The 21,665-nt window shown below is 42.9% G+C and overlaps 2 protein-coding genes across 7 annotated transcripts in view; one reads left to right on the top strand and one right to left on the bottom strand.

Moving 5' to 3' along the window:
• The window catches only part of LOC126981130 (histone deacetylase 6-like), a 49,248-nt gene extending 39,611 nt beyond the window's left edge, over window positions 1–9,637 (top strand). For all 5 annotated transcript variants that reach the window (XM_050831842.1, XM_050831840.1, XM_050831844.1 and 2 more), the window contains one exon: window positions 49–9,637. In XM_050831842.1, the coding sequence (XP_050687799.1) occupies window positions 49–117 (69 nt within the window). In that variant the 3' untranslated portion in view covers window positions 118–9,637. The remainder of the gene's footprint in view (window positions 1–48) is intronic.
• On the bottom strand, window positions 9,469–20,382 carry LOC126981131 (arginine/serine-rich protein PNISR-like). Of its 2 annotated transcripts, none has more exons than XM_050831846.1 (12): window positions 20,215–20,382; window positions 17,608–17,689; window positions 16,920–17,276; window positions 16,608–16,789; window positions 15,785–16,018; window positions 15,144–15,281; window positions 14,136–14,435; window positions 13,622–13,724; window positions 12,895–12,951; window positions 11,741–12,061; window positions 10,119–10,994; window positions 9,469–9,894 (listed from the first exon to the last, which is right to left on the bottom strand). In XM_050831846.1, the coding sequence occupies exons 2-11, from the start codon at window positions 17,681–17,683 to the stop codon at window positions 10,165–10,167; spliced, it is 2,598 nt and encodes an 865-aa protein (XP_050687803.1). In that variant the 5' UTR covers window positions 17,684–17,689; window positions 20,215–20,382; the 3' UTR covers window positions 9,469–9,894; window positions 10,119–10,164. The 2 variants fall into 2 exon arrangements, with proteins under 2 accessions (XP_050687803.1, XP_050687804.1); XM_050831847.1 differs by having other exon boundaries at window positions 16,632–16,789.
• Between the last annotated feature and the right edge of the window lie 1,283 nt (window positions 20,383–21,665).

Raw genomic sequence — 21,665 nt, 5'->3', positions numbered from 1 at the left:
ACTAGTCTCATGGCAAAATGTTTGTGTCACTTGGCTGTTCAATTTCAGATTCTGTTTGAGGCCAAGAGAGCCGCCCACCTGGACAAGTTTGGTGAAGAGCCACCCGGTGAAGCGTGAGAGCAAAGCCACCACCACTGCCTCTGTCCCCCGCCAGCACTGTGCCACTGCCAGTCCTGCGCAGCGCCCACCCGGCTGTGAGCAGCTAGCGTTTACACATCACAGTTCTGATTGGTGGCTTTAGTCTTTTCAGTTTCTTGTGATACAATACCAAAGTGTTACTTCGGACTTGCTTCAAATGTAACTAGAACAGTTATTTTTTCATGCCAGGCACTGCTTCTGCATTAGTGTATCCAAGAAAGGCTTCGGACTAGATTGCTCATTGATCATGCATCTCAGGTTGATTTTACTTAATATCTTATTCTCAGCGACATACCAAATAAGCGGACGGTACAAGTTGGTCTTTGCACACTTATTTTATCAGTTTTATAAGTGACGAAACATTACACAATATAGGTTGAGAAGGAATGCATTGGCTCACTGATTATTTTATTTCTTTTAATTTATATGCTTTTTTTGTTGCGACGCATGTGCGGAAGACATGAGTGTGTGGACAAGATGCCAAGAGGATCACGATTGTAGTTTTTAGAGCAGGTAACAAGCACGGCTTCCTTCAGCTCATCTGTGATGTTACTGTTTGACCCGTAAGTACTGCATGGTCAGAATAACAGGCAAACACATTTTAATATACTTTTTGCCTCTTAGCAGCAGCCAGTAACTGTCACCAGTAGAGTGGACTTACAGGTCCTTAGGGGTGCACTCACAAGTTTTCAGCTGTTAACATTTTGCATCATTTGTTCAAACGTAGACTAACACATTTTATGAGATGTAGAGGTCTGAAAAATTGCTGCAAGTGTGGTATTCCAGACACAAGTTCTCATACTTTTCAGAAACCACAATTGATGACTGTCTAGGATTTCTCGTCATGACTAATGCTCACTAGTGTTTCATTCTGTAGCTTCTTCATTAGACAGAAAGTGCACATTTAGTCCCTGCCTGCTGAAGCACAGAGATTACATGAGTAGGAGCATATCCTGGAGGAGCATGTATATAGGAGGGTTGAGTCAGGATCCTGGCCAGTGATGGGGCTTGTGGACAGTCAAAGCCACCCTTCTCTAATAGACAGTCAGGAGCTGCCCTTCTCCTGTTGTCCAGTCCGTGAATGAATTCCCAGCTACATTTATGAGTTACAGAATTCAGGCTGTGGTGCTTCAAGTGAAACTTTAGAATACTTGACAGCCAGTGAGTGTTGGAGTTTTAACTTTTAAGTTGTATTTCATGGGTTGAGACGTCCAGCAGCCATACCTGCCCTTGTTGTCTGTCTGATATTGTCTTGTCACTCAAGGTGGATGGTTTTAGCTGGGCAGAAACTGATCCTTTGTTGGGGAATTCAAACCTCAGGAACACAAGGCTTTAAGTTTTTTTTTTTTTTTTTTTTTTTTTTTTTTAACTTATGTTGCTCTGAGCTCATTTTCCTCTTTTACTTTTCTTCCTAAAGTGAAAGGAAGGTATATTTTTTAAACTGCTGTTTGGGTATTTTCAAGTGTGGTTTGGAATGTGTCTTAACACTAGGAAGTGTGGGTGTGTTTGGTGAAGGACTGGTGGTGGTGGTGGTGGTGTTCATGTTCCCGCTAGACTGTGATGGTGTTGCCTTGAAGACGGCCTGTAAGCTCAGCTTGGAAGGTCTTGCGACGTCTTCAACAAAATGTAACAAGAAATTTAGTTTTGTGGTGATCAGAATTAATTAACCTTTACAGTAGTGTAGCAGCAATAATACTAATGAATAACTAGTTCATTTGGGGGTGAAATTTTATTTACTGAGGCATGCGGACACTGGCAGGTGTCTTTCACATAAATTATGGACATTGTTTTATTTCTACTTATAGTAACTTTACATTATAAACAACTAATGCAATTCTCTTATGTTTAATGTGGTTTTATGTGGCAGAGTGTCATGAATACAGTGGAGTGTTGAGTCTCACAACACTTAAGACTAACACATGGCCGCCTTGCTTCCTGCAGTGCCTCAGTTTCCCGCACACATTCCTCCACTGCCCAACCGAGAGAGCCCGGGTTCAATTCCCCGGCGGAGTGGAAAAAAATGGGCGGCTTTTCCGATACCCTACACCCATGTCCACCCAGCAGTGAATGGGTACCAGGTATTAATCAGGGGTTGTGTCCCATCTCCTGGGATCTGTTCCCTCCTCCTATAATTCCTTTCCCCTCTTGTCTCTCTCCGGCATATGACCACAGATGTTGCGTCGACTAAACAAAATTTTCCAACTTTCCTCCACTGCCCACTCTCTTGTTCCTTCCTCCACACTAATCTGTAGTAAAAAAGTTCACACACTAAGAACAGTAATGTTGTTGATCTTGATATCAGAGAGAAAGCACTACTGTCAGAGAACAGTAGAAGAGAAAAAAAGCTTACACCATAAATATATATATTCATGTAAAAGTCAACCCCGTCCAAGGCTGTGCTATGTGTGGGTGAGGAATAAGATAAAGTCCCCAGAAAAGTATTGACCTTTTAAAGTTGACCTCCAAAACTTGGCCTTAAAAGTAGTTTATAAATTTTGACTTTTGCATGAGCATATACTGTCAACAGGAAAGCAAAGACAGGGCAGTTTTATGTTGATTTTTTCTCTCCTGCTGTAATGGTAGGCAGCATGTAGGGACCAGCCTTCACTGATGGCCATTTTAGGCAACAGCAGCTCCACAGTTATCGTCTTTGTATCACAGTCAGACCCTGCACATATTTATTATTTTATTGTATTAGTTTAGTGTGGAGTATTTCACTAGACAGTCACTCCATACCTCCATTATCTCCTCATTCCCTCTCACAAGCACCATATCTGTCCTCTTCATGCTACAAATGTCATTCTTTTCTCCCCCATTTCTCTTTTAACTTCTTTCCAGAAAAGTTTTTTGTTCTGGTATTTTGCTGAAATTTTCCCACCCAGATCCTCATCCACTCTCTCTTTACTTTTCCTAACCAATCTCTTTACCAACATCTTACTCTCCTATCTCTCCTCTTCTGATTATATGAATGGCCACATACATCTATAGTGTATGCTCCCCTTATAGATAGATGAGCCTGTGCTGGAAATGGGTCATTGATAGTAACTATTTCACAGCCCAAACTCATCAGTCTTCTGTGCAGTCATAAAAATATTAAAGAATCTCCCTGAGCCAGACAACTAAAACCATAATAGCTGTCAGGGTTACAAGAAACTGCTGCCATCCTTGTTTACTTTTCACAACTTCCTTATCCCATGTTTTTAATGTAGGGCTTTGGTGCAAGACTCCACTTTAAATGTATTACTTGAAAATTCATCCACCCTTATGGAAGCTTCTCTTTGCATTATGTCTGCACTTGTTTCCTGCTGTCCAAGAAATGTTATATGCCTATTATGTTTTCCTTCATCAAAGATATAAGGATTTTATTATCCTTCTGACATCCTGTAAGTATTGTTGCACTCTCAAGACAGGTTTAAGAGGTAATATATTTTTTCAGAAAAGGATTGCTTTTATAACATTTCTTCGCCATTTAAAATACCATTACTCAACAACCTTCGTCTTGGAGAATGGAACAGCATTTGAAGGAAAGATAATTCAGTGTTTCCTTGATGCTGGGAGATGTATTAGGCACATAACAATTCTTAAGAGAGCAGAAACAAACAGAGACAAATTGCAGTCATGAGGGGGGGTATGGGCATTGCATTCTGCACTCTACAAAGGCTTTAAGAATAACACTTTAGCAGCGAAGTTGAGGCTCAAGGCAGCCATCAAGTACAAGACTCCACTGTTACATGACTGCCACTGAATGTGTATAGCTTTTTAAGGCAAGATGTGTGCCATGCATTGAGATGTGCTGAGGAGTGTCTCAACTATAAGTAAGAAGTGTGGGCACACAAACAGTGCAGAGGGGACACAGGTCTAAGAATGGGGCTTACTGAATGAGCTTGTTAATTTCATTCATGGCAATTATTTGACTTGACACTGAAATTTTGTATTAGAAGCCAGTACATCAGTCAGACTTTGTCATTGTATTAGTTACCAGCTTCATCATATCAACATAGAAGGTTTTAGTACAATGCAATGCAGAAATTCTCCCCAAATTTTGTCTTAATCCTGTTTTTGTCTTGATCCTGTCCCTTCAACTCTGCCCGTGTGAAAAATAGAAGTGTTATTTTACCGACTATACAGATTTATTGGCACATATAAATAAGCAATGCTGATTTTATTATTTATATTTATTTTTTAAATTAACTTGGTATTCTATTAAGTTGCCTGTATGGAATATACATAAAGTATGACGTGCAATATGTGAATTCATATATGTATATGTATGTATGGGACTACTTTATGTGTGTGTGTGTGTGTGTGTGTGAGAGAGAGAGAGAGCTAATGTGCATTTTTAAGGCCTTATTCCCTTTGGGCATTTCCCTTAAGTGTTAGATATTCAACACACCTGCCTTCTGACCCTTACCTTCTCCTTACTTCCAACTCTTATTCCTCTTTCAAGACACTCCCATTTGGTCCTTACTAACACTCTCTCACACTGGCCACTCCCTCCCTCCCTCCCACCCCTGCCTAACTGTTACTGAGGCTTTTTCTTTTGATAAGTTATCTTTGCTAACTTTTCAATGGGATATAATCTAGGGGAGCTGATCTTCCCACAGATATTCACCAGAATGTGATGACATGTGATAAGTTGTGTTCAGTACACACCCTTGCAAGTAATGCCAGTCTGCCCCTGCTCTCTCAAGTTATCAGAAGTTATTATATTATTAAATTGAGTATGTATTTTCATCAGAATTAAGCACAATTGAATAAAATCAATAGTAATTAAGGTGTCAGTTTTACAGTTTACCGAGTCTGGCCACTTGTATCCCAAGTAGGAGTGTTTAGGAGGTCTATGATGGCATTGAGGAACACTTGTGAAGATTTGCACGTAAGAAATGCCACAATAAATAAATAAAAAACTATGCTATAAGACATGAAGTTTTGAGTTTGTTGTATTGCTAAGTTCATATTTACCACACTTACAAAATGTACATAAGTGTTTTGGCTTGAGAAATGTTGAGAGTAAATTAGTGGGTAAGTTTGCTTCTCAGGTCATCAGTTTTTATTGTATCTAGACTGACGTGCCAAAAACAAACCTTTCCCTTCTGATTACAGTCAAGCTTTACTCAAGCCAATGTGCTCTTGGATATTACTATATAGAAAAAAACATGAGCTGTGTTTTAGGTACATTATATTTGAGGCGTGCCGCGCCAGAACCTCGTAACCGAAAAATCGTAGTTTTGAGAAAATCGCGCATAAAGTTAAACACTGACAATGCACCTAAGAATGGTCAGAATATGTAATAACTATACATCAAATGAAAGGTTTTGAAGAGTTCTGTTTTGTTAATTAGGTTCTGATAGGAAATCGGAAAATTTTTGGTTTATTGAAATAAATTAATGAAACCCCTACTCAGTGGCGGAAAAAAAAAAATTTGCTGGAATTTTTTTACAATTTTATTATAAAAGTACTTGTTTTTATTAGGAATATGTGAAGGTTTCATGATGATAGCTGTGAAAATGAAAATGTTATGATTTTTTTACCGAGCGAAATTTTTTTTTTAATCCGTACCGGAACTTTAATACTCCTATCCATTACATTGACTTCCTCCTATGTTCAAAATTATTAAGTACGTGTTGTAAAATGGAATATGTGAAGATTTCATGATGATAGCTGGCTCATCCTACACGTGCGTCTTGGTTACGTGGTTTTGCCCCACGCCTCAGGGAGTTAGTCGCGACTTTTTTTTGCGTGTCGAGACCAGACTAACTGTCTTAGCACCCTGTTTTAGGTGGCTGGAAGGTCGGATTTCCTCTGTCCGACCACGGTATATGACAATTCCACCTCTCTGCTCTCTGGGGCAGCCATTATCTCAATTTCTCAAATTTCAGGGTTACGAGGTTCTGGCGCGGCACGCCTCATTTAACCCTTTCGATGCTAAATACTTGCAGCGAGGACTAGCCTAACTTGCCGGTGGTGCTACATCCTCGCTGTGAGTGACAGTCGCACTCAAATTTCCTGCGTATGAGAGTGTGTCAACACTATTTCTCACCCCATAGCATTGCCAATTCAGTGGGTTTTCTACTAAATTTGGTGGAAAATCATATTAGCCTAGCGCGGAAAATCTACGGACGAGTAACTGGTGAATGTTGTTGTCCAATATTGCGTCATTTCTGCATAGCTTCACCTATCTCCTGACTGATCTTTTGCCCAAATAGTTGTAAATTTATTAGTTGGCAATACTACTCTACCAATACCCCATCAAGAGATCTACTCAGTAGTTGCCTCAATATGGCTGACCGTCGCGCATGCACGAATGTACGTCTTCACAGGCAGCACCCCACAAACGTGCCTGTACGTTCGCAGGAGAGGCTAACATAACCGAATCTTATAGGTCTTGGCCTCCTCTTTCCAATGTTTTTTTGTTTTTTAGCTCTTATGAATAGTTTTTGAGATACAGCGGTTAAAAGAGCGAGTACTAGCATCATTTGCTGAACGTGCCTGTACATTCGCAGGAGACTTACATAACCAAATCTTATAGATCTTGGCCTCCTCTTTCCAATGGTGTTTTTGTTTTTAGCTGTGATGAATAGTTTTTGAGATACAGAGGTTAAAAGAGCGAGCTCTAGCGTGGTGGTGCTAAAAGTTCGCTGCAAGCGCCAGTGACACTCACAGGCAACACCCCCTCAATGTGCCTATACGTTCACAAAAGAGGCTTACATAACCGAATCTTATAAATCATGGCCGCCTCTTTTTTTTTTTTTTTTTTTTTTTTTTTGATGAATAGTTTTCAAGATACAGCAGTTAAGAAGAGACCCCCCTCCCCCTGCTGGGCTGCCCGAGTGCGCCTGGGGGAATAGCCTCGCTGAGAGCGATTAGCAATGAAAGGGTTAATACATAGCAGTTTGTCTACAAGTGTTCCTCAATGCCTATCTCCAAGAAGACTTCTGCTTGGGACGAGCGACCTGCCATGGCAGACCTGTAACATGAACACCTTGGTGATAATAATGGGCTGTTCACCTGTCACTACCAAGGCACTCCTGTATTAACTTACTATCCCTCAGTGTAGAAAGCCTCATATACAAACCATAATAAGAGGAGTCTTGAATGAGGGTGCCATTGATCAGTGCCTTAGCTAATGTGTTGTTGATCTGCACCTAAAGTTCCCCTTCACTAACACACATAATCTACTAACAAAGTTCATTGTGTGAAGGGAAGGATGGACCAGGCCACCCTCCCAGGGTTGCTGCTGGAATGGTTGTCTCAGTAACTCCCAACCTGTTGTGGCTGTAACCCTGAATTTTCCCTACATAACACATGTAAGAAAATAAGGCAGCTTTAACTTTGTGTAAATTGCTAGATATAATGATTTTAATCCATAACCACAAGCCAAGAATACAAATTAATATATAGTAATACACATTTATTATTTATGACTGATAGGTACTATGAGTATTTACAAAATTGTGTGAGGGCCTTCCCACCCCCATGACTCATTTGGCTCACAACTTGAGGCATGGAACTGCTGGTCTGTTTGAAGCCTGCACCTCAAGCCTAGACTAATATTGTAACAGTTTAGTGTATTGGCTGTTGGTATGAAGAACATTAAGGCCTTATGAATTACTTCTCAAAGAAGTTAATAGTTTAAACAAAAGCGGCAAATATAATGAAATAGTCCAAGGTTTTGATGTAATGGGTTAACCAACATTGAGACGCTTCCAGAAAATGAGGCCAAGCATATTGGATATGCATGGCCTCATTATTAAAATCCTTTCTCAGGAGTAAGAAATCATTGAATATTAATATTTTTCTATATTCCTTTATGCTTTACCTACTAACAGCCAACTAACTACACTATTACAGTACTGTTTAGACTCCAGGTGCAAGATTCACATATATGGAGCACAATACTGTTGGTTATTTTACATGCAACAGCTGCTGCAATTTTATTGGTTATAATAATGTACCCATCCATAAGACACACACGTGGAGCTCCATAGTGCAGTGGTTAGCACCCTCGCCTCACAACTGAAAGGTGCCGGGTTCAATTCCCAGGTAGAGTGGAGACAGATGGGTCATCTTTCATCCGTGCCCTTGCCCTACCAGCAGTGAATGGGTACTGGGTGTCACTGACAGAGGGCTGTCCCCCACCTCCTGGGTATGTGTGAGTGTGATGCGAGTCTCAACCGTACCCAAAGATCCGTCACTATGCAGCTCCAAGCTCTTTCGGGGAGGGTACTGGCTGACGATAAGAGTCCAGTGCATGATCAGACCATAGTGAATGACATACACATTCTCTCTCTCTCTCCACCTCTTCCTATATGTGTAAGAAAAGTCTTAATTGCTCATTCACCCTCTCTGTCCTCCCCTCAGTGATTGGATGGGATTATCCACGTGAGGTGGAGAGGAGAGGGTCTAGCCGAGGCCGTCTCCATCTAATGGCCTGGGGGTTTCAAGCCATGATGATGTTACAGTTGGAGGTGGTCACTATGTAGTCCACAGTGTTTGCTAAAGATGGTGTGAGGAGTTACACCAATCTGTTGTGCTTACTTTCATCTTAATTTGTTTCCTGTTTGGTGTCATTGAAGGGGACATACAAAAATAATAATGATGAAGTCTTGACAGAGTGGTAGGACTCCTCTCTACGTAGTCCACGCTCAGTTTGCTAAAGATGGTGTGAGGAGTTGCACCAATCTGTTGTGCTTACTTTCATCTTAATTTGTTTCCTGTTTGGTGTCATTGAAGGGGACATACAAAAATAATAATGATGAAGTCTTGACAGAGTGGTAGGACTCCTTCCCTCTACGTAGTCCACGCTCAGTTTGCTAAAGATGGTGTGAGGAGTTGCACCAATCTGTTGTGCTCACATTCATATAAATTTTTGTTTCCTGTTTGATGTCATTGAAGGAGAGACATACAATAATACTAATGATGAAAAGTCATGACAGTGGTGTGACTCCTCACCTTCAGCACCTCTAGACAGCTGTCATGGACTCTGCCAATACCTCCTCCATCTGTGACGTCACCTTGGCTTGGTGAGACTCGGGCCATTAGATCAGGACGGTCTTGGCCTAACTCCCACCTGACAGGCTACTGCTGCTGCTGCTGTTTTTGTTGGGCAAACCATGAGGAGAAATGATCCACTCTTGGAATCAATTCCCCTTTATTCTTTGTCCATGCCTTTGTGTATATATTATATTAACTTGTACATTATTGCTTCACTACCTTGCCAACAATGTGTTGAGCAATTGCCAAAAATTGTATTAACTCGTGTACTGGGCTATGTTAGCTCAAGAAACTTGTGTGGCATTTACATTGTTTGTAGGAGAATGAAAGACTACATATAAATCTTCTAGTATTTCATGTCAACTACATGAGCAAAGTTTATGTTCAAATAACCTGAAAGAAAAGGCCAATCGCTTGAATATGAAGCGTGCTATTTGAGAAGGATGGTAAGACTAAAATGCTGTTACAGAAATGTCATTCTCAAATATAAATATTTCACATTCAAGGAACTAATTATTCTTGCAGTGGGACCTTAACTTTAATAGTGTAAATAAATTACAGAACTTCTTGTCCAGGGAACTGTACACATCTGACCAATTTTAGGATACAGTGAGTAAAGGTGACGTCGCCGCCAAGACATGCAAGAGTCAGGCTGATGCATCACAGGCCCTTCTGATGCTCAGCCAGACCCTTGCATGTCTCGGCAGCGACGCATCTTGATGGTGGCAGCGAACCCTCGACCAACAGCCCAAGATCCTCCCACTGAAAGAGAAGACAAACCTTGAAAATATTTAGCCTCAGCGACATCTACTGCACATTTTTCATCTGAAGTTACTCAAAACTCCACTCAATCTTCATTACTTCATTACAATTGTTATTGTTCTGTCAAAATAGCTAACATCTGGAAGGCAAGAATTGTTAATCTGAAAAAATAAAAAAAATAAATAAAAAGACAACACAGGTGTCTGGGATGGGCAGCGGCTTACCTGGGGGTTGTCTTACCACAGCACTCACGAGAGGAGCTTCACTTGCCTACGAGGATGACCGCGAGACCCTCGACTTCTTGGGCAGAGAGGATGTGGAGCTGAGAGACCGAGACCTGCGACGCTTCTTTGACCTCTTGGGCGTTCTTGACCTGCTCCGTGACCTCGAATGATATCTGTCCCTCTTGCGGGGATAATCCCTGCTCCTGCTCCTACTCCTGCTCCTGCTGGCACTGTCCTCACTCCCGTCCCTGTAGCTGCGGTGGCGTTCCCTACCCCTATTCCTACTGCTCCCCCTGCGGTGCTTCTTGCTGCTCTTCCTGCCACGAGACCTGCTCCTGTGCCTGCCTCTTGACCACCCTCTGGCACTGTTCCTTGCTCTGGACCTGTCCCTGCCCCGCGACCTCGACCTAGTGTCCCTACTGTGGTGTCTTCGGGATGATGACCTTTCCACGCTGGGCGTCCGGCTTATCTCTCTCCTCCTCCTGTAACTTTCCCTACTTCTACTTCTGCTTTTGTATCGACTGTACTCCCCAGAACTCCTACTCCTGCTGCGGCTGATCTCTTTCCTCTTCTTTTTCTTTTTGTGTTCTCTCCTTTCTTCTCTCCCTCTGCTGCCTGACCTACTTCTACTTCTTTTCCTCCCTTCTCTCCTCTTTTTATCTTTCTTTGATTTCCTCCGTTTCTTCCTCTTCCCATCACTAGAGTGGGAGTGGTCACTTAAGGACGACTTAGAATCCTCCTCAGAATCCACACTCTCTACGGATGCCTTAGAGTCATTGTCCTCTTTATAAGACCCGTTAGGCGTGCTATTGTCTGGCTGGGTTGAGTCCACCTCGGGGTCTTGGGGTGGGACAAATTTCACAGGTTTTCCATTACCTGCAAAAGAAACATAACTTTGTACACCATGTCCTTGGGTAACAAAAGCATTAGGTTTTTAAATATACTCAAGCTGAACCCCCAAAAGAAGTGGTTTGCTTAGTGCGTCAGCTGTTGTTGTGTTATTATCTTTGCTGGTTAACATACTCCCATGAGCAGGAAGAATACTTTAAAGCTACACATGTCTGCAGACTGAACACAGAATAAATCAATAAATATTCTCTAATATGCATATGAGTAGTGGCTTGCAAGGAGACAAAGACTGAAGACACTGATTCCCAAGGTGACAACCCAAGAAATGAACAAGTCAAGACGAACAGAACTAGGTGAAGACAAAATCAACACTGTTGAAGGAGCAGGAAGGAGTACACCAACACCAGACAGTGGAATAGTAAACCTTGGGAAAGGCCAAGACAGACAGACAGGTGGGGATGAAATCAATACTGTTGGAGGCACATAAAGGAGTATGTCAACACCAGACAGTGGAATAGAAAACATTGAGAAAGATCAAGACAGACAACCAAGTGGAGCTGAAATCAATACTATTGAAGGCACAGAAAGGAGTACACCAACACCAGACGGTGGAATAGAAAACATTGAGAAAGACCAAGACAGACAACCAAGTGGAGCTGAAATCAATACTGTTGGAGGCACAGAAAGGAGTACACCGACACCAGACAGAGGAACATAAAACCCTGGGAGAGGCCTTTTGTCATGTAGCAGACTGGTAACAACTGATGACTCACCCATGCCTGGAGGGTATTCCTCTTCCTCCCGGAGCTGGTGAGTGGCCTTGTCTGGCTCACCCTCACTCTTGGCATCCTGTCCCACTCTGTCTGACTGCTCCTCACTCTCCTCCTCAGACTCAGACTCCTGGGGCCGGGACTTTTTGCCACGCTCGGCCATCTCCTCAGCCTGCAGGCGCTGGAGAATGTCTCGCTCTGTGGCCTGGAAATCCTTCCTCTTGCGGCGGATGGTCTGTCGCAGCTCCTCGTCGCTGTCTGTGTCCCCCCGGCCGCCGCCAGACCCCTCGCCCTCGCTCTCACTGTCGCTGTAGATGCCCAGCCCTGCAACACACACCAGCATTATCCCGGGGGCCCACTCCCTCCTCCCCCCTCATCACCCCACTCAGCTAATACACAGTGCACCTAACACTGAATGTGCTGAAGTCCTGACAGGTGTTATGAATAAGTATCACCTCTATGCACTTAACAATACTGGGATTAAACAAGACACTGCACAAAGCAACACTATGAAGAATTTTACAACACATCTGCTACTTCCCAGAGAACACAAAGATAAAATGAAGGCTACCATAAGCATATGAAGTGCTTCTCCTGTACTGTGTATCCTACATGCCCTAGAAGATGCTTAATACAACACCACTGCACCTATTCTGCCTGACACACTCAAGTCTTAAGATCAAAAGATATTAAATATACTTTAGTGACTTGAAACATAAGTCTAGAGGCATTTGCTGACTTTCAAAAATAAAAATTAACCCTCACAATAAAGACTGCTCCCATTTTTAACATTCATAAACAGTTATTCCCTAAATGCTTCATCTCCTTACACTTTATGTCCACAAGTATAATTGAAATCCTATTAATAATATTTCTGCTGTACTGATGAGAGGACATGGACAAAAGACACTAATGAGAGAAAGCCAGCATAATGCAGCCGAGGGAAGACATCTCTTGCAGCCCCATGACTTGAAGTTAAAACATGTATTACTTAAAGATAAATCAAATAAAAAACAACCCTAATGGACTGTAAAATGCTGGCTTTTGCTTACAGTTTAGGTCACTTCTACTTCCCGAAGTTGTAAGCCTTACATGAGAAATGACAGCATAAAATAAGAAGCCACAGAACTGAAGAGGAACGGGTAGTTGTGACTTACCAATGCCGCCCGACAAAGAGGCAAGGGCTGAGCTCTTCTTGACCTGAACTGCCGGAGCTTAGACAAACACAGGAAGTTTTAGTGTGTGGTGCGGGAAGGCCGGTGCTCAGGCCTTACCACACTATGCTCACCTCTATAATGAAATTTACTTTTATTTCAGAGGGAAGAGGCCTCCTCAGCACCACAGATCTGCGAAACACTGGCTACTCACTCTCACACAACTTTTTAGTAGCAATCTTCTTTTAAAAGTCAAATGATTAATGATAGGACAAAGTTTTCAGTCTTCAACATAAAACTCCACACTCACTTTACAATGTAGTTCTCCATCTGAAACCTCTTCCCCATTTTTCATAGTTATAATAGTGAAAATATAATCAATTCAGACCATATAATGTGACACAGCAATAACCCTTAACATGATTTAGTAGTCTTGAGAGCTCCTAAACTTAACAAAAAACTTTAGCCCTTGAATGCACTAGATCTAAGCAAGCAATTCTCTCTTCTTACCCCCACTGAGTCAAAAGCTTTTCACTGCTAGTTTAAAAAATTCTATACAAGAGTCCATCACAGCAGCAGTTATGGTCTTTTTTTGATCTGGTAAAAAATGTCATAGCCAGGAGGGATGAATCAAAACTACAGAGCATGAGACAGTGCCACAAGAGGCTTTGTTCACCACGAGCCAGAGCTCCTACAGAGGGAGTGGGAGCAAGAGAGGGCCGGAGGGTACCTTTCATGCGGGCGCGGTTCACCACCTCCGCTGCCACCTCCTCCATCATGTCCGTGGTCACGTCCAACAGGATCTCTGTCATCCACCGACGTAGCTTCATCATCTGTGCAGGGAGACAAAACAAAGCACATCAGGGTTAATCAAACTTGCCTCAATGTAAAGACAGTTCAATATCTCACCTCACAGAGCAAGCAAAGCCAATAAGTGAGTGAGTTTACAGTTACTAGAGGCACAGGAACCATTGACACTTACAACTGGTGACAGACTTTGTGTATAGGAAAGGAGGAAGCTAAAAAATTAATAAATAAATAAATAAATAAATAAATAAATAAAATTAAAACAACTAAATGGATAAAAATATACTGGTTCCCCACTATGCAGAAGTTAAACATGACAACACCAACAAGAGCAACACATCTTTTTTACAGGAAAGAAGAAGATAAAAGTAATAATAAATAAATAAATAAAAACTATTTCTACTTGTCCCCCACCACACAACAACAACAACACTCACCATCTCCTGCATCCTCTCCTCATCCGTTTTGAGCGGCTCAGGTGACGAAAGTCTCCTCGTCAGCTTGATGTCTTCCTCCTCCTTCTTCTCCTCCTCCTTCTCCTCTTCCTCTCTCTCTTCCTCCTCCTCCTCCTCTTCCTCCACCGCTCCGTCCTTCTCCTTGGGGTGGTCTGCCTGCCCCCCTCTGCCGCCCCCCTGTGGCTCAAACCTGGACCGCCTCTTTCTGACCAGACCAAGGCCCGGTGTGGTGGTCTCAGGGCTGGCCGAGCGGCTGCGGTCTGAGGGCTCACTGTCACTGTCCTGGAACACATCAACACACCCGGCTGCAACACTCCACTCCACACTGATCTTTGCATGCCCAGTCAATTGAGATAGCAGGTAATGAGTAATACTGTGAAGATTACTATCATTAATAATTAACTATCGACACATGACTGGGATATACAACTGACTACAACACTCCCCTCAACACACCTATCCCTCAGAAACTTTTAGAAGAATTAGGAAAAAATTACTGAAGAATGGGAGCACAACCCCCCATTAGTAGGCCAATATCTTGTCTCCTACTTACCCCGGTAGCAGCGGGGATCATGTTTCTTAATGGTCCCTCCAAGCAAGAAAAATGAGGAAAAAATCACCCCTCACACAAACCATTTCATAATATATATCAATGCATTTGTGGTCAGATTATGTATCATCTATTTTGGGGGGTTTATATCATGGCACAAATTTGGCCTGTCGCTGCTACACGGTAAAGCCACAAATAAGGCCCGTCGCTGCTGCACGGTAAAGCCACAAATTTGGCCCGTCGCTGCTACCAGGTTAACCAACTGCTATCCTGTTGTAATGTAAGTGTTCTAGTAACCTGCAAACCTCTAGGAAATCAATAGGAAAGAGTGTAGAGATCAAAACAACAGTGAAAATAAACATAATAAAAGCAAAATTAATTAAATAGTGTACTTTATTTAACCCGGCCATAGTGTCCCTTCCCTGAGAGCGTCTACTTACAAATTTGCTCTTCCTGGGGATGCGAGGCTTGCCATCGTTTGCCAAGTCTTCCTCCAGGATGCGTCTTGCCCGCGCCTCCTCCTCCCTCTTCCTCTTGAGCATCTCCTCCTTCTCGGACATCTGCCGCTCCTTCTCCAGCTGCAGAGATGGAGTAGACGGAAGAGCTTGTAGTAGTGTGGCATATATATCAGGGACAGCAAGGCAAGCAAATGAGGAAGAAGTGTTTTTGCAGTTTTATGGGGAAATGTAATGATGAAAGAAGAACCTTGACTTAGAGAAATACACTGAAAGGGCTTGAAGGAGTGTGGCATATCATATTAGGGACAGAAAGGCAAATAAATGAGGAAGAAGTGTTATGTAGTTTTATGGAGATATGTAACGATGAAAGATAGATAGATAGATAGACAGATAGAGTAAATGAAAGAGAAAGACGAAAACAAGAAAAACGAAAGAAAATGAGAAAAAGAAAGCAGAGAAAGGGAAAAAAAGAGAAACAGGAAAAAAAGAAGAGAAAAAGAGAAAAGGGAGGATGAGAAAGAAAAAGTAACAGGAAAATAAAGAAAAAGTAAAAGAAAGAGAAAAAAAGACAGCTACAGAAAGTGAGAAACAGAGAGAAACAACACCATCATTTTCCCCCTCACCTTCCTCTGCTTTTCCCTCTCCATCTTCTCCAGCCCCTCCCTGATCCACGCCGGCAGCTTCTTCCTCTGTGCCGCGTCAAGCTGGAAGTCCGCCTCCTTGGCTGCGCTGGGCCGGTCCTGGTCAAGGCCGCCGACAGGGAAGTCCCTGGGTCTCTGCTCCCTGGGGTCACCCATGGCGTACTCCCCCCCAGGACCGCTGCCCCCGCCGCTAACCATGGGCCACCCGTACTCACCCTAGAGAGACAAGCGCTGGTAATATATCTTGTATTTCATCACTAACTAGTTCCTCATCTATATTTCGTTCTCCATTTATTCCTACTGTTTTGGCATCTTATACTTCATCATTAACTTGTTCTCAGGCTGTTCCTGTATCTTATATTCCATCCCCCACTCATTCCAAGGCTGTCCTTGCATCTTACCTTTCATCACCAACTTGTTCCTAGCCTGTTCCTGCATCTTACATTCCAAAACACAGTCACTCCTGCATTACTATAGTCACTGCTGGCTAGCTGATCCTCTGAGCTCTGTCCCTGACCTTATGCTGCACCCAAAGAAGCAGAGGTCACCGGTCTTCTATTTTATCACCCACTTGTTTCTAAAATACTAGTCAGTGCCAGGCAGTAGATCTCTCCATGTCTCTGTTTTGTCTTGTTCACTTCTTACTTCAAACAATAATTAGAATATCTTATCAAGCTTTGTCTGTCCCCTAATCCATAACCCTTGCTTATCTCTCCCCACCCAGCATTTTTTTCCATTTCTCTTTGCACCAATGTCTGAGTCAACAGCAAAGCAAGTCTTCACAGCAACATCTCTTGATACTTACAGCCACCGTCGGCCACTGACTCACATTGTTGGTGTTGTACTGGTGTGGCGGCAGGTCCGGGGCACTGGCAGCCGCACCCTGGGAGTACGAGTCCACCGGCCAGCCCCAGCCCCACCCCATCCCTGTCTGGGTGGGAGGCCACTCTCCCCCGCCGCCACCACTCCACCCACTCCAGAGGTCGCCTGAAGGGTAGAAAACAGTATAATCAACATCTTTGTACACACACTCTCTTTAGCTGTTTATATACACGCATGATGTAAGATAAATACCAAAAAATCACACAACCATACACACTCTTCCTCCCCTCCTCACCATTCTGCTGCTGGTCGTTGCTGCTCGTGGGTCCCTTGTCATCCTCTATCTCCATGTCCATCTCCCCACCCCCCAGCACCACCTCCTCCCCCCCTGGTGCTGCTGATGCTGAGGCTGCCACTGGGGGAACCATACTGGCACTGGAGACTGGCGGCACTAAGGCAGCTGGGGGCGGCTGGGGTTGATGCTGGTGCTGGGGTTGTGGTGTGGGCTGGCTGTGTTGTGGTTGCTGCTGCTGCTGCTGCTGCTGCTGTTGTTGTTGTTGTTGGTGTAGGGTGTCCTGAGGTGCGGCAGGGGCCACGGTCTCCTTCATCTGTATCCATTGCTTGGCTAAGGCGGCCCAGTCCACCGCTGAGGCTGTGGGACACACACACACACACACACATATCAGTACTCAGAAGGGAAGTAACAGAATACAAGGCTGTTGAGTAATAGCTGTAATTTGAAAGCTATTTTCTTTATACCAAATTTGCATGTCTGAAATATATAGATGGGTAATAGATAGCAAGAGTGAGGGAGAGAGGGAGAGGAGGAGAGAGAAAGACACAGAGAAAAAGAGAAAACACAGAGAGAGCAAAAGACAAAGATAGAGAAAAAGAGAGACAGAAAGAAAATGACAGGGAAAGACAGTCAGAGATAGACACAGACGGAGAAAAAGACAGACAGAGAGCCACCCCTCCATACCCACCTTCCTCTGGCTTCATGTTCTGGTAGTGCTGGGGCTGCAGGGCCCATGACGCCCACTGGGGGGCCCCGGACCACATTTTGCCCTGAAACACACAAACACATCATTATTCCAACTGCTCCTTCCTTGTGGACATGGATAAGTTTAAAGCAAAAGTCTACACCCACTTACGCACAAATGCTTGAATGCGTGCAAGAAAAAGCAAGGAAAATAAGTGATTTAAGCAACAAACTGAAAATTATAGTGCGATAGTGTATTGGAGTGAGGAAAGTTCAGTAATACAGTACCACTGAAAAGCAAAGTTTGTGAATAAACAGAAGAGAGGACCGAGAGGAGGAGAACCTAAGAAACGATACAAAGCGTCACAGGTCAAAAGAAGATCTGTTAACCCTTTCATTGCTAAACGCTCGCAGCGAGCGTTAGGCGTATTTGTTGGTGTTGCTAAACGCTCACTGCGAGCTCCACTCGCACTCAAATTTCCCGCGTATGAGTGTTCCAACACTAATTCTCACAACACAGGATTGCTAATTAAATGGGTTCTTCACTAAATTTGGTGGAAAATCATATCAGCCCTGTGCGGCAAATCTACGGACGAGTAACTGGTGGATGTTCTTGCCCAATATAGCAACATTTTTGCATAGCTTCACCTATCACCTGACTGATTCTGTGACCAAATAGTTGTAAATATTGCAGTTGGCAATACTCCCTTGCCAGAATCTGAAGGAGAGATGTCCACAGTTCCCTCAATATGGCTGATCATCCCGCACACACCAACATAAGTGTTAAAATTCAACACTCCCTGAACATGCATGTACGTTCGCAAGAGAGGCATACATAACCGACTCCTATAGATCTGGACCTCCTCTTTCCAATTGTGTTTTGGGTTTTTAGCTGTGATGAATAGTTTTTGAGATACTGAGGTTAAAAGAGACCCCACCTTGGGCTGCCCAACTGCGCCTGAGGGGATAGTCGCGTCCGCACCACGCGCAAGGAAAGGGTTAATGCATTAGGTATTGTTTTTGTTCCCCCTCTCTTTTTATTAATTTTATTCCTTACTTTACTGTCACTGTCTTATTCTCTATAGCAATGTCTGCTCATCGAGGGGTCTCTGCTTGGATCTATAGCATTTTTTTATTTTCTCTTGATGCCCTATCATGGAATTCAATACAGTAGACCCTTCATTTAGTGCATTTATTAAGAATTTCCCTGTAACACACACACACACAAAAAAAAAACTAATAATAAATAAATAAATAATGAATGAATGAATAAAAAAATAAAAAAATCCTACAAATCCCATTGAAATAACACCTCCATTTAGTGCAAATTTAAGCCTTTAGCACCAGCACATGGGCATCATCACTCTGAAAAATACTGCCTTCGGGTGTGACATGTGGAAATATTCGACGGCCATAAAGCAAAATTTCTCTTAGCTGTGTAGTGTGGGGCTACTAGTTTGACCTTGAAATCTGCACCACTGAGTGTCCGTCAACTGTCATCTATAGAGTGCCAGAGTAAGTACACAAGAGCCAGCCTTCACACACAACACATGACAGGACCAAGTGGGTTGTCCTGAGTTTTTTCAATATTTGGCCTGTTTTTCTTCTTATTTATTTTTTATTTAATATGAATTATGAACTGTGTACCATATGAGAACTGAACTTAACTGGAAAGGTTTCGGTGCTAATATTACTGTTATAATATTGGCGGCCCTGTGGAGCGCTACTACGGCAGCGGACTGGGGCCTGAAACCTCATCTACAACAACAGTACGGAATGCATGCTAGCTTAATATACGTGACTTAAGCTAATACATAATACAGGTGATGAATTATCTGGCATTACAATGAGAAGACTTTTTTGGGGGGAGTATCTTAGACATATCTAAAGACCTGACTCTAATATGAACGGTATATGAGAACAAGACGTAACTGGAAAGGAATGCATACTAGCTTAATATATGTAACTTCTGCTAAAACATAATACGAATTTTCTGGCATTAGATTCAGGTGGGCCGACTTTAGTTTCTTAGTAGAGAAGTTAATATGAACTGTGTATCATTTGAGAACTGAACTTAACTGGAAAGAAATGCATGCTAGTTTAATACATGCAACTTTAGCTAAAACATAATACGGATGACAAATTTTCTGGCATTAGATTCAGGTGGGCCAACTTTTGTTTCTTAGTAGAGAAGTTAATATGAACTGTGTATCATTTGAGAACTGAACTTAACTGGAAAGGAATGCATGCTGGTTTAACACATGTAACTTTAGCCAAAACATAATACAGGTGATGAATCTTGCAGCATCACAGGTGTGCCGACTAGTGTTTTAGCGGAGAATTTACGATTAACGAGAAACCGCCCGGGAACTACAGACGCATAATAGGGCTTACAGACAACATCTAACACCACTTCCCTGCCCTATTCAGTAAATTAAGTCACCCTAGAACACTGCCATTCCTCGCCCCTTCTTCCCCTGCTTGTGTTAGCGGCATGACCGCCTCCCTCCCTCCCTTCCTCCACCCCATGGCCAGGCAGCCCGCAAGTCAATATTCCCCTCTTCCGCCCTTCCCCAGCCTCCCCCAGTAATGCCTTCCTTCCCTTCCTCACCCAGAAGCCAGCAGCGGGGAGTCAGGAGGCGCTGATCCCCCCGGCGTATGTGCTGAGCGAGGAAATCCAGTCAGAAAAGAGTCAGCAGGGCTTCGTGACGGTAATGGCGGGTCCTTGGTCTGGGGGGTGGTCTTGGGTGCGAGGCTGGCCTGGTGTATCGAACTTTCTGGGTTATATTGCTGTACTTTGGAAGGGTTGAATTATGGGAATTTGTATTTACGGTGTGAATTATGGACGTACGGTCTACTCATGGCAATTCTAACGCTTTTTCATAAATTATTACACTCTTTGATGTGGTTTTCCGGGAGGTTTAAAGGTTAAAACACAACGCATATGACAGGCAAAGAATACTATTTTACAAGGTAGTAAGCAAGATATGGACGCTTTAATGTAACTTTTCTTAACTTTAAATAGCTTATTATAAGGATGTCAAGCTATTATCACGTCTCATAGGGGTGTTATGGTCAGGCGTAGCAGCCACTCATTTATCGTATTGATGTGATGATTGTCGTCAGTTCGATCCCATTGCTGCTTGGCGAAGACAGTATTGCCATAAACGAGGCGGACCTTACCTCTATTATTATTATTATTATTATTATTATTATTATTATTATTATTATTATTATAGTTAGAGAAAAAATGTGCCAAACAAGAGAGAGAGAGAGAGAGAGAGAGAGAGAGAGAGAGAGAGAGAGAGAGAGAGAGAGAGAGAGAGAGAGAGAGAGAGAGAGAGAGAGAGAGAGAGAGAGAGAGAGAGAGAGAGAGAGAGAGAGAGAGAGAGAGAGAGAGAGAATTTACATAGATTTACATAGAAAATCAGACCACACAGACCCCATGGTCCAGACTAGGTGGTCTGTCCTTAAACCTAAGTGATTTTACATTAATCAGATGGCTCCAAAACGTTGCTTTTCTACTCTAGTTAATATTAAGTTCAAGGAAGTGACGGTCGAGCTTGTTTTTAAAGGAGTCAATCGTGTTACACTGGACCACTGATGGTGGGAGCTTATTCCATTCTCGCACTACAACGTTGGTGAAGAAAAATTTGGTGCAGTCTGAATTTACTTGTCTACATTTGAGTTTTATGCCATTGTTCCTCGTTCGCAAAGTGTCATCGATCATAAACAATTTTGTTCTGTCTACATTCGTGAAATCATTAAGTATTTTAAAACATTCGATCAGTTTTCCTCGGAGGCGACGTTTCTCAAGAGAGAACATGTTAAGGGTGGAAAGCCTTTCTTCGTAGGATTTGTTGCGCAAGGAAGAGATCATTTTTGTTGCTCGACGCTGAACACCTTCTAGTTTAGCAATGTCCTTTGCATGGTGGGGAGACCAAAACTGTACCGCATATTCCAAGTGGGGTCTGACTAAATTATTGTAGAGCGGAAGTATTACATCTTTATTTTTGAATAAAAAGTTTCTTCTGATGAAGCCCAACATTCTGTTCGCTTTAT

Source organism: Eriocheir sinensis, chromosome 46, assembly GCF_024679095.1.
Source record: "Eriocheir sinensis breed Jianghai 21 chromosome 46, ASM2467909v1, whole genome shotgun sequence".
Taxonomy (NCBI): Eukaryota; Metazoa; Arthropoda; class Malacostraca; order Decapoda; family Varunidae; genus Eriocheir; species Eriocheir sinensis.
Note: the sequence above shows the minus strand (reverse complement) of the source record. Positions and strands in the feature narration are given on the sequence as shown.

Bases quoted from the DNA above. Each gene is read 5' to 3' on its own strand.
- LOC126981131 (XM_050831846.1), bottom strand. From the start codon at position 17,683: ATGTGGTCCGGGGCCCCCCAGTGGGCGTCATGGGCCCTGCAGCCCCAG. The intron at 16,019-16,607 runs GTAAGTATCAAG...TTGTCTCTCTAG, and splicing joins GTCAGTGGCCGACGGTGGCT to GGTGAGTACGGGTGGCCCAT. The intron at 10,995-11,740 runs GTGAGTCATCAG...TTTCTTTTGCAG, and splicing joins GGAATACCCTCCAGGCATGG to GTAATGGAAAACCTGTGAAA.